At 39.6% G+C, this 12479-nt stretch overlaps 1 protein-coding gene across 2 annotated transcripts in view; it reads right to left on the reverse strand.

Moving 5' to 3' along the window:
• Window positions 1-3428: 3428 nt before the first annotated feature.
• Window positions 3429-12479, reverse strand: part of LOC121875695 — a 153641-nt gene continuing 144590 nt past the window's right edge. For both annotated transcript variants that reach the window (XM_042380326.1, XM_042380325.1), the window contains one exon: window positions 3429-5790. In XM_042380326.1, coding sequence (XP_042236260.1) covers window positions 3601-5790 — 2190 coding nt within the window. In that variant the 3' untranslated portion in view covers window positions 3429-3600. The remainder of the gene's footprint in view (window positions 5791-12479) is intronic.

Genomic DNA, 12479 nt, shown 5'->3' on the forward strand with positions numbered 1-12479 from the left:
CTTACCATGATATGAATGTAAAAATAAACTGTGATTCTTTTTTACTGGCAGATTTTCACTTATCAATGCAATTTTTTTTACAAATGATCTGTCATGTGTATTTTCTGCATTGTGTCCCTAAAATATATACAATCGTATGAAACTCAAGGAAGCTTATTTTCATGTAAAAGAAAGGCCATGCAACTTGCATACTTCACACTTATTGTAAGATTAAACATTGCATAAAGTTATCAAGTGTGTACAGTAATATGCTAACCAGGTACTTTAGAGGAGACTGGATACAGACTGTTGTGCAACAGACAGTAAATGGCATGAAGGATGAGGCCACCAAAATGGTAAAACAGTTTTAAGAATCTTAAGAAAGTTTTCCACTGAACTAATGTCTTAGTCTATACTGTACAACATAAATAAGCATACTTAGTGTGATATTTTATTTGGCATCAGGGATAAACCAGTTTTAAATCTCTTGGAAGTGTATCTTTTTATGGGTAACATGAAGGGGAGGTGACAGCCCTCAAGGGATAGTTAAAAATAAACCTCATAAATGGCTGTAAAATTTAAGTGAAATTAATAGTCTATGTTTCTGTTATCTAGGTCACCTGGAAAAGATTGTTAGATTGTTACAGAAATGTAATACAATTATTTAGGACTAGAATATACATACAGTATGTATAGGGGGCAACTAGGAGTGTTAACCAGTTGGAGGTCCTTGGTTCAAATCTTTGGCTAGTGACATGGTGTTGAAGTTTGTGTGCATGAATTATATTAAATATTAGTGCTGTGCTGTATTGTGTTATCTAGTTGCATTCTCTTGTAATGATCGTGATGACGGCTAACCTAAAAACCTTAAGGATTCATATTACGCTCAAACGTCCACAAAACCTTCTGAGTCCCCCAGTGGAAACGTCCCCCGTTTTCGCTGTTTCCTTGATGACGTCATCGAGAGGCCGTCTTTGTCTAAAGGGAACTTTGAATATAATCCGCGGATTTCGTAGTAAGATGCTGTATGTTGGGACCTGTGCCATCCAACCCTTTGTAATCAATTTAAATTTTGCTTTTGATAGCTCAGTCAGAGCATTGTTAGTGAAGATAATAGTAGGGAATGAAACTGAGTTCATAGTCTCAGTTTCAACGTCAGAGTGTACAATAAATTAATTCATTGAAATAGAAGTAGGTAGACTCCCTGACCTATTTTGAGTGAGGGTGCCGCGGGCATTTCAACCGTTAGTAAGTGCTCGCCCCTTCACCCATACAGGTAGGTCATTCCACTCTGTGTTGTAATTCGCCCTTCTTTAAGTGATTTGACCCAATTAATAGTTGATTGTGCAAGTGTTACAGTAACGTAGTTGATTTGCTCTGAGTGAAGTAATATTTACCTCTTTAACATCCCCTGAAATGTGATGTCGTTGCCACCGTTAGTAAGTGCTCGCCCCTTCACCCATACAGGTCCCTAATGCAGCCTAGGCCGTGTCTGTAGCGTGGATGTTGTATCCACTATGTCTGGGGAGATGTCCGAGGTCCAGTAGGATCAGTTACCTTCGTGAGACCCGACCGTCAGACACTTCAGACTACCTATGGCCCCCATAGCTGGCTCGTCTGACCCTAACGCTCGGCCCGGCCCGCTAGGTGACCCCGGATCACCAAGCCACACACCACTACCAGCCCCCATCATTGATGGATGAGTGTCTAACTCAGTAGGGCTATTTGTGTGGTGGGGTTATTCCATTGGGATCTTCAGAGTGCGTTGGAAAGTACCCCATGGTGGCAGGATCCCATGGCGATTGCTTGAGTATCACTCCTGACGACTGAGTGTTGTAATGGCAGTTGCCCCTGGTCTTAATGGTGCTAAGTTACTGTAAGAGTTTGTGTTATTGAGTATGTCCACCCAGTAGTGGTGTGAGTATGTTGAGCCTGAGGGCATAGTACCAGATTTCGTCTGTTGGTACATATATTCTTTCTCCTACCTCCATATTAATGTTTAAATAAATTTTGTATTTGTATATTGTGTCTATTATTTACCTACAGTATCTACCGTTATTTCTTCCCTATTACTTGATACTATCATTACATATACCCACGAGCCTCCTCTCGTCACGCTACCAATTTATACTCTAAATATGTTTTAACCAAACTACAGTACTTAAGTGGTTCAGGTTAACCTCATTTATAGGGTCTGATTGCTGTAAAAGACAAAAGAGCAGGCTTTATGTGTGTTACAAAGTCGAGGTTAGCTTGTAGAGTTATTGTGGTTTAGTGGTTAATACTCCTAATTCCCACTCAGAGGTCCTGGGTTCAAATCCTTGGCTGGTGAGGTACTTCAATATTGTACAGTACAGTATATATTATCACTTTAGATGGACTAAATAAGAATATATATATATATACTGTATATATATATATATATATATATATATATATATATATATATATATATATATAATCAGTGAAAGAAGAAAACACGTCAGTGGCGCACAGTCTGTACCTCACCCCTGAAGATGTGAATTACACGAGTGCTTGGGAACTTTGTTTTTCTTTCCTGTGGTTATCAGCACATACCCAGATCACGCTACCCACAGTGATTTACTTGTATATATTGTATAGTAGTATGTCAGATATATATATATATATATATATATATATATATATATATATATATATATATATATAGTATATATATATATATATATATATATATATATATATATATATATATAGTATATATATATATACATGCTATATATATATATGTTGACAACCTTATCCGAAATAAAACTGAAAGTTTGAAATGAATTTTTTTTTAGGCAATATTTTTTTTTTTTTTTTTTTTTTATTAAACAGGGATTAGCCCACCCGGGTATAGATCACTGACCCACATCAGGGCCTGGGGGGCGAAAATGTAATAGTAATAATAATAATTATTCATAGTAAATAAAATGTTTAATAAAAATACACCAAAATAAAATAATATGATAACATTAATAATAATAATAATAATAATAATAATAATAATAATAATAATAATAATAATTATAAAATAATAAAATTAATAAAAATAACAATAATACAGTAGTACTGTACTAATAAAATAATAATAATAATAATAATAATAATAAAAAAAATACAAGAATGAAAAAAAAGATCAAAAGTGAGAAACACGACCTAGACCTATGAATTATAATTATTATTATAATTTTTATTATATTTTCGCCCCCCAGGCACTGATGTGGGTCAGTGATCTATGCTCGGGTGGGCTAAAAAAAAAAAAAAACTAACCATTCTGAAAACCGAAAAATTCCGAAATCCGAAATGCCTCTGGCCCCAAGGATTTCGGATAAGGGATTGTCAATCTATATATATATATATATATATATATATATATATATATATATATATATATATATATATATATATATATATATATATATATATATATATATATATATATATATATATTAGCCCTTTTACACTTGGCATTAAAATAAGTTATAACTTTATACAGTATATCCTTTCAGTTTTTAATGTATTAAACAGTATGACTTTAATCTTGATATGTGAGTGTGGTGATGGAATAGGTGTTTGCAGAGGAATCAAGCAGTGAACTTAACCAAATATACCTCTGAATATCTGACTGAGTAGACCTTGTGTGCCTTGTCCGCTTGAATTGTTTGTATGCCTCATACTTTGTTTACTTTCTTCCTCAGAATTGATATCTTCCTCGCTGTCAGATGTATAAGGAGTTTTTTTGTTAGAAATCTGTTCCCCTGTAGAACTGCTAGTTTCTTTCATAGTACCTTCTGGCATGAAGTTGCCAACGTGCTTATCTGTGTGCGGACCAGTTATTCCGTCATCTGTATTAGTTTTCTCCCCCATGTCTGAGGCACTATCCTTATTGTGAACTTTTGCTGTTTCATCCATTTCTCTCTTTCCTGCCATGTCACCCATTATGCCATCTATCTCTGGCTCTTCTTCCATGTCACCCATATCAGATTTTTCTTCCATCTCACCCATCTCAGATTTTTCTTCCATCTCACCCTTCTCAGATTTTTCTTCCATGTCACCCATCTCAGATTTTTCTTCCATGTCATCCATCTCACCCATCTCAGATTTTTCTTCCATGTCTCCCATCTCAGATTTTTCTTCCATGTCACCCATCTCAGATTTTTCTTCCATGTCACCCATCTCAGATTTTTTTTCCATGTCACCCATCTCAGATTTTTCTTCCATATCACCGAACTCAGATTTTTCTTCCGTGTCACCCATCTCAGATTTTTCTTCCGTGTCACCCATCTCAGATTTTTCTTCCATGTCACCCATCTCAGGAGCTTTCATATCATCCATCTTAGGAGCTTCCATGTCATCCTTCTCAGGCTTATCATCTGAGGCATTCATTACACGTTGAGGTGATATGTTATTTATAGAAGGTTTAACTGTCATATCTTGCATCACAACTGTGATACCTAATTGACCAATTCCTGACTGTTCCCCAGCTGCTGTGACTAGACCACCTTCAGCCAGATCTGTTGTGTTGTCTTGAGGGGTTTTAACTATAGCAGCATTAGTAGCTGCTACATCTTCAGCTTTAGTTTTGTCACTATTTTGTTGTAGTTGACTGTCATCTCTTGGAAAAATGATTGGTAATGTGTTCGATGATGGTACTGGTGGTGTGCCTCCCTTTGGTAGTGATGTGTTTTTGATTGTTTTGTCTGCATTTTCCACATTTGAAGACCCAGTGTTGATAACATTAGAACTAACACTCTCAAGACCTTCAGGATTGGTAAATTCTGGTAGCACTGGGAATATGATGGGTTTCTTTTCTGTAGTTGTATTGCTTCCTTTTGTTGTGACCGTTTCTCTACCTTCTTTTAAATTTTCCAGTTTTGTTATAACAACTACCTCTCCTGGCATTGTTTCATCCACAGGTTCCTCTGCTTCAGCTGCTTCTATGATTAGGTCCTCTGGTTCTTCGACAAAGATCGGTCCCACTCCTACTAAAATGTTTGGTCCTGTCTCTTCCTCACCTCCTACTTCTATCTTAGTTCTTTCTTCTTTACCTTGTATTTGTTCTTGAGTTCTATGCGAGTCATTTTCATTTGAAGTTTGTCCCTTAGACTTCTCACTTGTATGTGAGCCAGAGGTTTCTGCAAGTTTTCCATCAATCTTAGGTGAGGCATTTCCTTCACTTTTATTGTCTTCTGTTTTGCCAGAATTTTCCATGGCATCTTTATCATGGAGGTTTTGATGTGTTATTTCTCCCAGAACATGTGGTGTATCTGCTCTGTGACCATCTATTTCTGGATCATTCTGAGTCATTTTAGAATTCCCTTGGGTATGTTTTGTGCCTTTAATTTTATTTACCTTTGATTTTGTAAAGCCTGAAAAATCTTGCATAATACTCTCAATCAGGTCTAAATTCAAATTTTCTGGTTTTGCCATTGGTGCAACTCTCATCTCATTCATTTGCGAGGGTAAGGCTGTCTCTGCCTTATGAGATCCTAAATTTTCTTCTGAGTTTGTCTGAGCCTCACTTGTTGTAGCCATCCTCTTCATTCTCTTGCTCTCATGTAAAAAGGACTCACCAGCATGGAACTCTTTAGTGGTCTCTTGGTGGTCATCCTGACCCACGTGGTCACTAACCCCCCAAAAGAAATGAGATAATTTGTATGAGGGTCGCATTTGTCCATGGCTTAGCTGATGGTGATTTCTGTGTGACTTTTTGTAGTTCTTATTATGTTTTGGTGGTGATGTTTCTGGTTCTGGTTCTGGCGGGCAGATAGTGTGTAACCAGCCTCTCTGTTGATAAAGATATTCTCTATTAACAAAATCAAATTATTGGTAAGAATAATACAAATATACAGTTTAAAGATTGAACTTTCAGAGCAAAACTATCATTGTCACCATTTTACAGCCATTTTCTATGCTTGTTTAGGTTAGCCTTGATTACAAACTTAAGTGCAGTATATTGCAGACATTATAAATGAACAATGTCAAATAAGTTCACTAGCCTATATCAGTTCTAAATTTAGTATATGTGGACGGAATTTGGTATTTAAAGCTATTAAAAATATGTAAGTGAATCATGTTTTCTTTGTTAGGTTTTATTGAAACAGTTTATGAAGTTTATGAATCTTTGATCCCTGGAACTTTCCATTCAGGTATCTCTCGTTTAAAGATGGGTTTCGTTCTTGAAAAATCTTACGTTAGGGGAAATTTTTGTTAAACAAGGTATAACAGCAAAGTATGGACGTAGAACACCAGGTTCAAATGGCAGGACGGTAGACAATGAGTACTGTTCGGTACAGGAAAACCTTGAGATACAATATCTCGAGAATCGAGATTCCGCCTTAAGGATGGCCATAAATTAAGACCATCTCACTATATACAAGCACAATCAAAATAACTCGCTTGAACGATATCCATCGAATAGTCATCAATATCCATTGGTTGGAATTTTTTTCTATCTCTAGTGCAAACTATGGGTTGCATATACCCTAGTACTCAAATTAATCTCTGTCTTGCAAGGATTCCAGCAATGTAAATTACATTTTCTTCTTCGGTGAGTGACATTTTATAAGGAAACAATATTTAACCCGACACATGATACATCTCTACTTTCACTTATAAGCCCACCCACGCGCTGCCATACGGCCGACCCGTGCAATACAGCCCTGTGTTTTTTTTTTGTCGATCGTAAACCCGCCATCGCATGGCTCCATGATTATCGGCCAGCATCGTATATTGTACTTATCATCCTAGTTTTTTTCTTATGTAGTGAGAGGACAGCACTAACATTTTGATTGAACTGTGTTATGGTGATTGTGAAGTGATATTTTCTGTGTTTTTGTGATTGAATGGTGCATCAACTCTTTTGTTTTGAGAATGTGAGCATTGTAGGTATTGTAGTGGAATTCTCCCCTACAAACGCTGTTTGTCGCTGAGTAGTCGACCCCACCAATTCCCCAGTGTATGCCTCGTGGTCTAGGTCAACCAGCGCCGCCATACATCACGGAGCGGGGGTCAACTACTAAGCCACGCCTACCCCCGCTATTTAAGACCTGACCTCGTGGTGACCTGCCCTCTTTCTACCTACACCAACCAGCCAGCAACACACACCTCCTCCTCCGCCGCTGCCTGGCGGCCCTCGCTCCTCCTCCGCCTGCCTGGCGGTCCTCTCTCCCGCCGGCGAGCATGGCGACCCACAAGCTGTCCTTCTCTGAGCGTCCTCACCAAACAGCTCTCTCTACATCACGCTTGTAACCATGCTGCCTTCCCAGCACCAAGCTGCATTGTACATCCAATACAACATGTATATACAGAGCACATTGTGAGTTTCCTTTCTCCATCCCATCCTGAGTGTGAAACAAACATCCTGAACCCCACAAATGGTGACTCCCGGAGATTCGCACTCACACAGGATGGAGGAGAAACTGATCACGCTCCCAGTCTTCAAGCAACATGGAAGACTGGCTTATCCACACAGAAGCAGCTCTCATCAGCTCTACAGCTACTGTCTCTATACCGCAGGTTAGACACCCTAGAGCAGCTCTGCTACTCTAAGCAGACAGTCGCTCCTCTTCCGACCCCAGCACACCCGTCCTGCCTCAGACGCCGACCCCGGCCTAGCAGTAACCCCTGCCGCTCCTGACGCGGCCTCTGTTCCTGAGTGCGGACCCACACACCCCTCTTTTCTCCCTCAGGTACTCCCTGCTAATGTCCTGCACCCTGCTGCTGTCGTGGACCCAGCTGCTGTCACGAGCCCTCATCCGCTTCTGCTGACGCAGCCCCTGCTCCTGACCCAGGCCCACACACCCCAGCAGGAGCATCTGACGACTCTGTACCTGCCGTGAGGGAAGCACAACATTCATCGCCTCCACACACCCTTTTTCTCCCTCTCTTCTCCCATAGATAGTGTGTATATAGACAGTTGTATCCAGCGACCGGCTCATCCACGCCATCGCCGTTGTCTCACATGAGGCATGCACCGCCCATTCTGCCTCACATGTGCTAAGCAACCCTGCAGACAACAAGTCTCCTACACCGCCTGGAGGGAAGGGGGAGTATTGTAGTGGAATTCTCCCCTACAAACGCTGTTTGTCGCTGAGTAGTCGACCCCACCAATTCCCCAGTGTATGCCTCGTGGTCTAGGTCAACCAGCGCCGCCATACATCATGGAGCGGGGGTCAACTACTAAGCCACGCCTACCCCCGCTATTTAAGACCTGACCTCGTGGTGACCTGTCTCTTTCTACCTACACCAACCAGCCAGCAACACACCACCTCCTCCACCACTGCCTGGCGACCCTCGCTCCTCCTCCACCTGCCTGGCGGTCCTCTCTCCCGCCGGCAAGCATGGCGACCCACAAGCTGTCCTTCTCTGAGCGTCCTCACCAACCAGCTCTCTCTACATCACGCTTGTAACCATGCTGCCTTCCCGGCACCAAGCTGCATTGTACATCCAATACAACATGTATATAGAGAGCACATTGTGAGTTTCCTTTCTCCATTCCATCCTGAGTGTGAACCAAACATCCCATATCCTACAGTATCATTGTTTTTGTTATTATTCTTCACTCTGCTTTTGTGACAATTGCTTTTGCACTGTTTTTGTGACTGTGAAGTGAGCAGTGTAACTTTGAAAATGTCTGGGAAGGCCAAGGCATCCAAGACAACTGTGTCTCTGACATTGTTAAGCAGCATGAGAATTCCCAGAGGCTGTGTGGGAGTCACAGTGATGTCTCCACCAACAAGAGTTCCCTTAGCCTCGAAGGGGACATGTTATGATGATGACCAGGGTTATTCTTCATGATGTGATGAGTGTTGTTTTATTGTTTTGTGCTGATAGTAATATTGTTGGAATTGTTTTGGCGGTGATACATGTGTGTTTGGGGACTGGCTCGGAACGTACCCCATGTTATAATGCTCCTTCGTGATGGTTTTTCAGGAACCTAACCCATCGTATCTTGAGGTTTACCTGTACTGTACTCTCTAATGATAATAATAAATAAGTTTTTTGTAAACGGTTTCGAAGTTAAACAATTTAGTTAGTGACACCCACCTTCTAAATAAATGATGCGATTCAGAGTTAAACGATTTAGTGTGCAAAAGGCGAGTCAAATTCAAGGAAATTTCAAATTGCATACGTCAAAAATGAAAAAATACAATGATAAAAATAAAGTTGATATATAGCTTATCATAAAATAAAATACAGCCTCTCCTCAATTTACGACAACCCGGACATACGACGGCCATGGTCATATAAAATATTTTTCACATTACGTATTTTCGAGTCCCGACGTTAGTGATCGCGCTGTGTACTGACAATTTTTTTTTTTAATTCCTTTTAAAATGGCTGGCAAGTGTAAAAGTGAGAGTTCTTGTGGTGCTGAGAAGAAAAAGAGACACCCATTTTAGAATTTTTATGTATTATTTTCGCCTTTTCGACTTACGACCAATTCGACTTACAACCTGGTCGTCGGGACGGACCCCGTTGTAAGTCGAGGAGAGACTGTAGTACATATTTTATGTAAAAAAAATAGCTCCTTCCACACTCAAACCATCCTCTGGGTGACACAATACAGTTCAGTCAGACAGTCGTCCAGCTGACTCAGAGATGTGTGGTTGCTGCCGTGCTGTGTATATGCCATGACATCACATTGGGGGAAGGAGTCAGGGAGCACTGCTGGGTTTGCGACATAGTTGCAACCCACTGCTTCGACAAATACGCTCACTTCACGCATACACCCCCATACTCTTAATTTTTCTTATTTTATTGTTTCATATTATATTTTCTTTATTTCTAAGGCAATATGCCATCTCATAGCCCACCCCATCCCCAGTTATTCTCCCTTCACAGTGAGTCAAACTATCGCTAAACTGAATTTTGACCCATTGTTAAGTGACAAAGGGTGTGAAAAAATTTTATCGATAAACCAAATAACACTGAACAAGAATACTTATACACTCGGAAAATAAAATTTTTGAGTAATGTCAACGTTAGCCGGAATCCCTCTTAACTGGAACTCTCCAATAGCTGGAATTTAAATTTTCTTTGAAAATCATTCCCTAAGCCGGAATTTTCTGAAAAATTACGGCTTTGGGAACAATTTTCCGAGAGGCACATTTTCTGGAACACTCCGAGAATATTTTTCTGTAACCTGGAAAATTCCAGGGATGAGAGATTTTTTTCCGGCTTTGAGATGGCCATCTTGTTACCCGGACGTCTCTAATTCCCAGAAGTTTTCTGTACCAATTGTTACGGCTAACGGATATACCACTGTACACCAATTCCCCCATTAACATTGTTTCAGTCAACGTAATTTCGTTATGACGTCATTGAAAAAAAGATCAAATATCTATGAAAATTATAAATGTACGACAATTTTAAGAAAATGGTCAAAGTTGCTCAGCGCCTGATTGTGATAACAGCTGGCTGTGTAAGCGACCGGTGTGGGTGCCATATCTGTTTGTTATTGTTTAGTACAGCTCCTCCCCGACTTACGACCTACTCGACTTATGTCCACCCGCACTTACGACCTGCCTCAGTAGTACCAAAATTTGGTCAAATTACGTATATTTGAGTCCTAAAGTCAGTACACAGACAAAATTTTCATCCGTAATTCATTTTAAAATGGCTGGCAAGCTTAAAAGTGAGTGTTTTGTGGTGCTGAGAAGAAAAAGAGACACCCATTTTAGATTTTCTATGTATTATTTAAGCATTTCCGACTTACGACCATTTCGACTTACAACCTGGATGCCGGTCCCTAACCCCGTCATAAGTCAGGGAGCAGCTGTAGTTGGTTGATGCTCTTCCAACATTCACTCAAAATCCAATTATAAATATATTTGACCTCTAGAACAATGAGTGCTAAACATGCATTATGCACCACTACTACTTGTCGTCACAGAAAGAAGAGGAAAAGTGTTAAATTAGAAGTTAAATTAGATGTGGTAAAGAGATCTGAAGAAAGACAGTGACCTGTGGGCATAGCAAGAGCTGTTTGTTTGCAGTCTACAATTTGTGGAAATGCAGAAAATATCAAATCATGTGCTATAAGTGTTACTCCATTATCTGCTACAAAGTTAACTCATAACAGAAGTGACATTATGGAAAATATGGAAAGAATGCTGAACATGTGGATCAAGGATCATCAACAAAACTCCATGTTCGTTGCTCTCCATACAAGCAAAAGCTCTAAGCTTATTTGAAACTTTAAAACAAGAAGATAATTGTGCTGAAAGTGAAACATTTGTGGGAAGTTGTGAGAAACTTTTGACCAGAAATGTATCCAAGGAACATAACCCCTATTTATATCATTGTCTATGGTAAAATCGTTTTCACTTAATGTTGTTTGACTTAAAGTCATGGTGTTCAGGAACCTAACAAGGATGTTAATGGGGGAATTGGTGTATTCCAAAATATTCAGAGAAAATCTCTTCATTCGAATGAATTTCCAAATGATTGCATCATGTACCGACACGTGCTGAGCACGTGGGTGGGTAGGTTCAGAGTCAGAGTGCTTGTGAGTTATGATTAGCTACTACAGTACAGTACTGTCATATGACTGTATGAGATGCCTATGGCTGCATGGCTGATGTATCTTGCAATCTACCCCTCAAACTCTAGCATGATGACACTCTTAGTTCATTGTCAGCTTTCATTGTAAAATACGCACTTGTTCCCTCACTCGCATATGATCTGTCGTGCAGTACTGTACATTACAGCACCAGGATATAATCAGCCAAGAATACCATTAAAATGGTCATGTAAATTGTACCATGCTGTACATTCAGTAAGTGTGAAAATACCATACTTACTGTACTGTACAGTACTGGATATATAAAAGTGGACACTATGCCTACTGTAGGCTAGTGTGTAGAGGGTGTATGTTTACTATACATGCACTGTATACTCTACATTGTACAGTATAGTATACTACAGTACAGTTCATGTACAATCCTTCCTTTATGAAGGAGATGAGAGTGACAGTTAGCAGCACCTGCTAGGCTGCTACAGTAGATGGTACAGGACAAAGACAGGCCATCCTGTATCATCATATCACCTTTGGCCTGCCTGCATCACAAGCTCGAGATGACAGCATCTGCTGGTGATTACAGCACATTACAGTACTGTATAGTGTATACAGTATTTTGTTTTGTTTATTAACAATATACTGTGTGTGCACAGTAGTGTTTTCATAAATAAATACCGCTCTGTGTCTTTTCAACTGCTGTTAAGCCTTCGTAGCAATGGTGTTCCGTGCCAGATGCGGAAACATTCACCAGTGTCTGGAAAAATTCCGTAGATGTGCAATTTTTTCCAGGGATAAGACAATTCGTCTCAATACTGTACCCGGAAATCTCTCAAACCTGGAAATTTTTTAACCAATGAGAGAACTTAACTTTTAGTGTAGTACTATATTGTAATCTATGGTGAGATATTTGTAGAAAATAAACATTTTCGGAGGCAGTAGTCAATCAAATGGT

This window comes from Homarus americanus, unplaced genomic scaffold (genome assembly GCF_018991925.1).
Source record: "Homarus americanus isolate GMGI-L3 unplaced genomic scaffold, GMGI_Hamer_2.0 scaffold22250, whole genome shotgun sequence".
Classification (NCBI taxonomy): Eukaryota; Metazoa; Arthropoda; class Malacostraca; order Decapoda; family Nephropidae; genus Homarus; species Homarus americanus.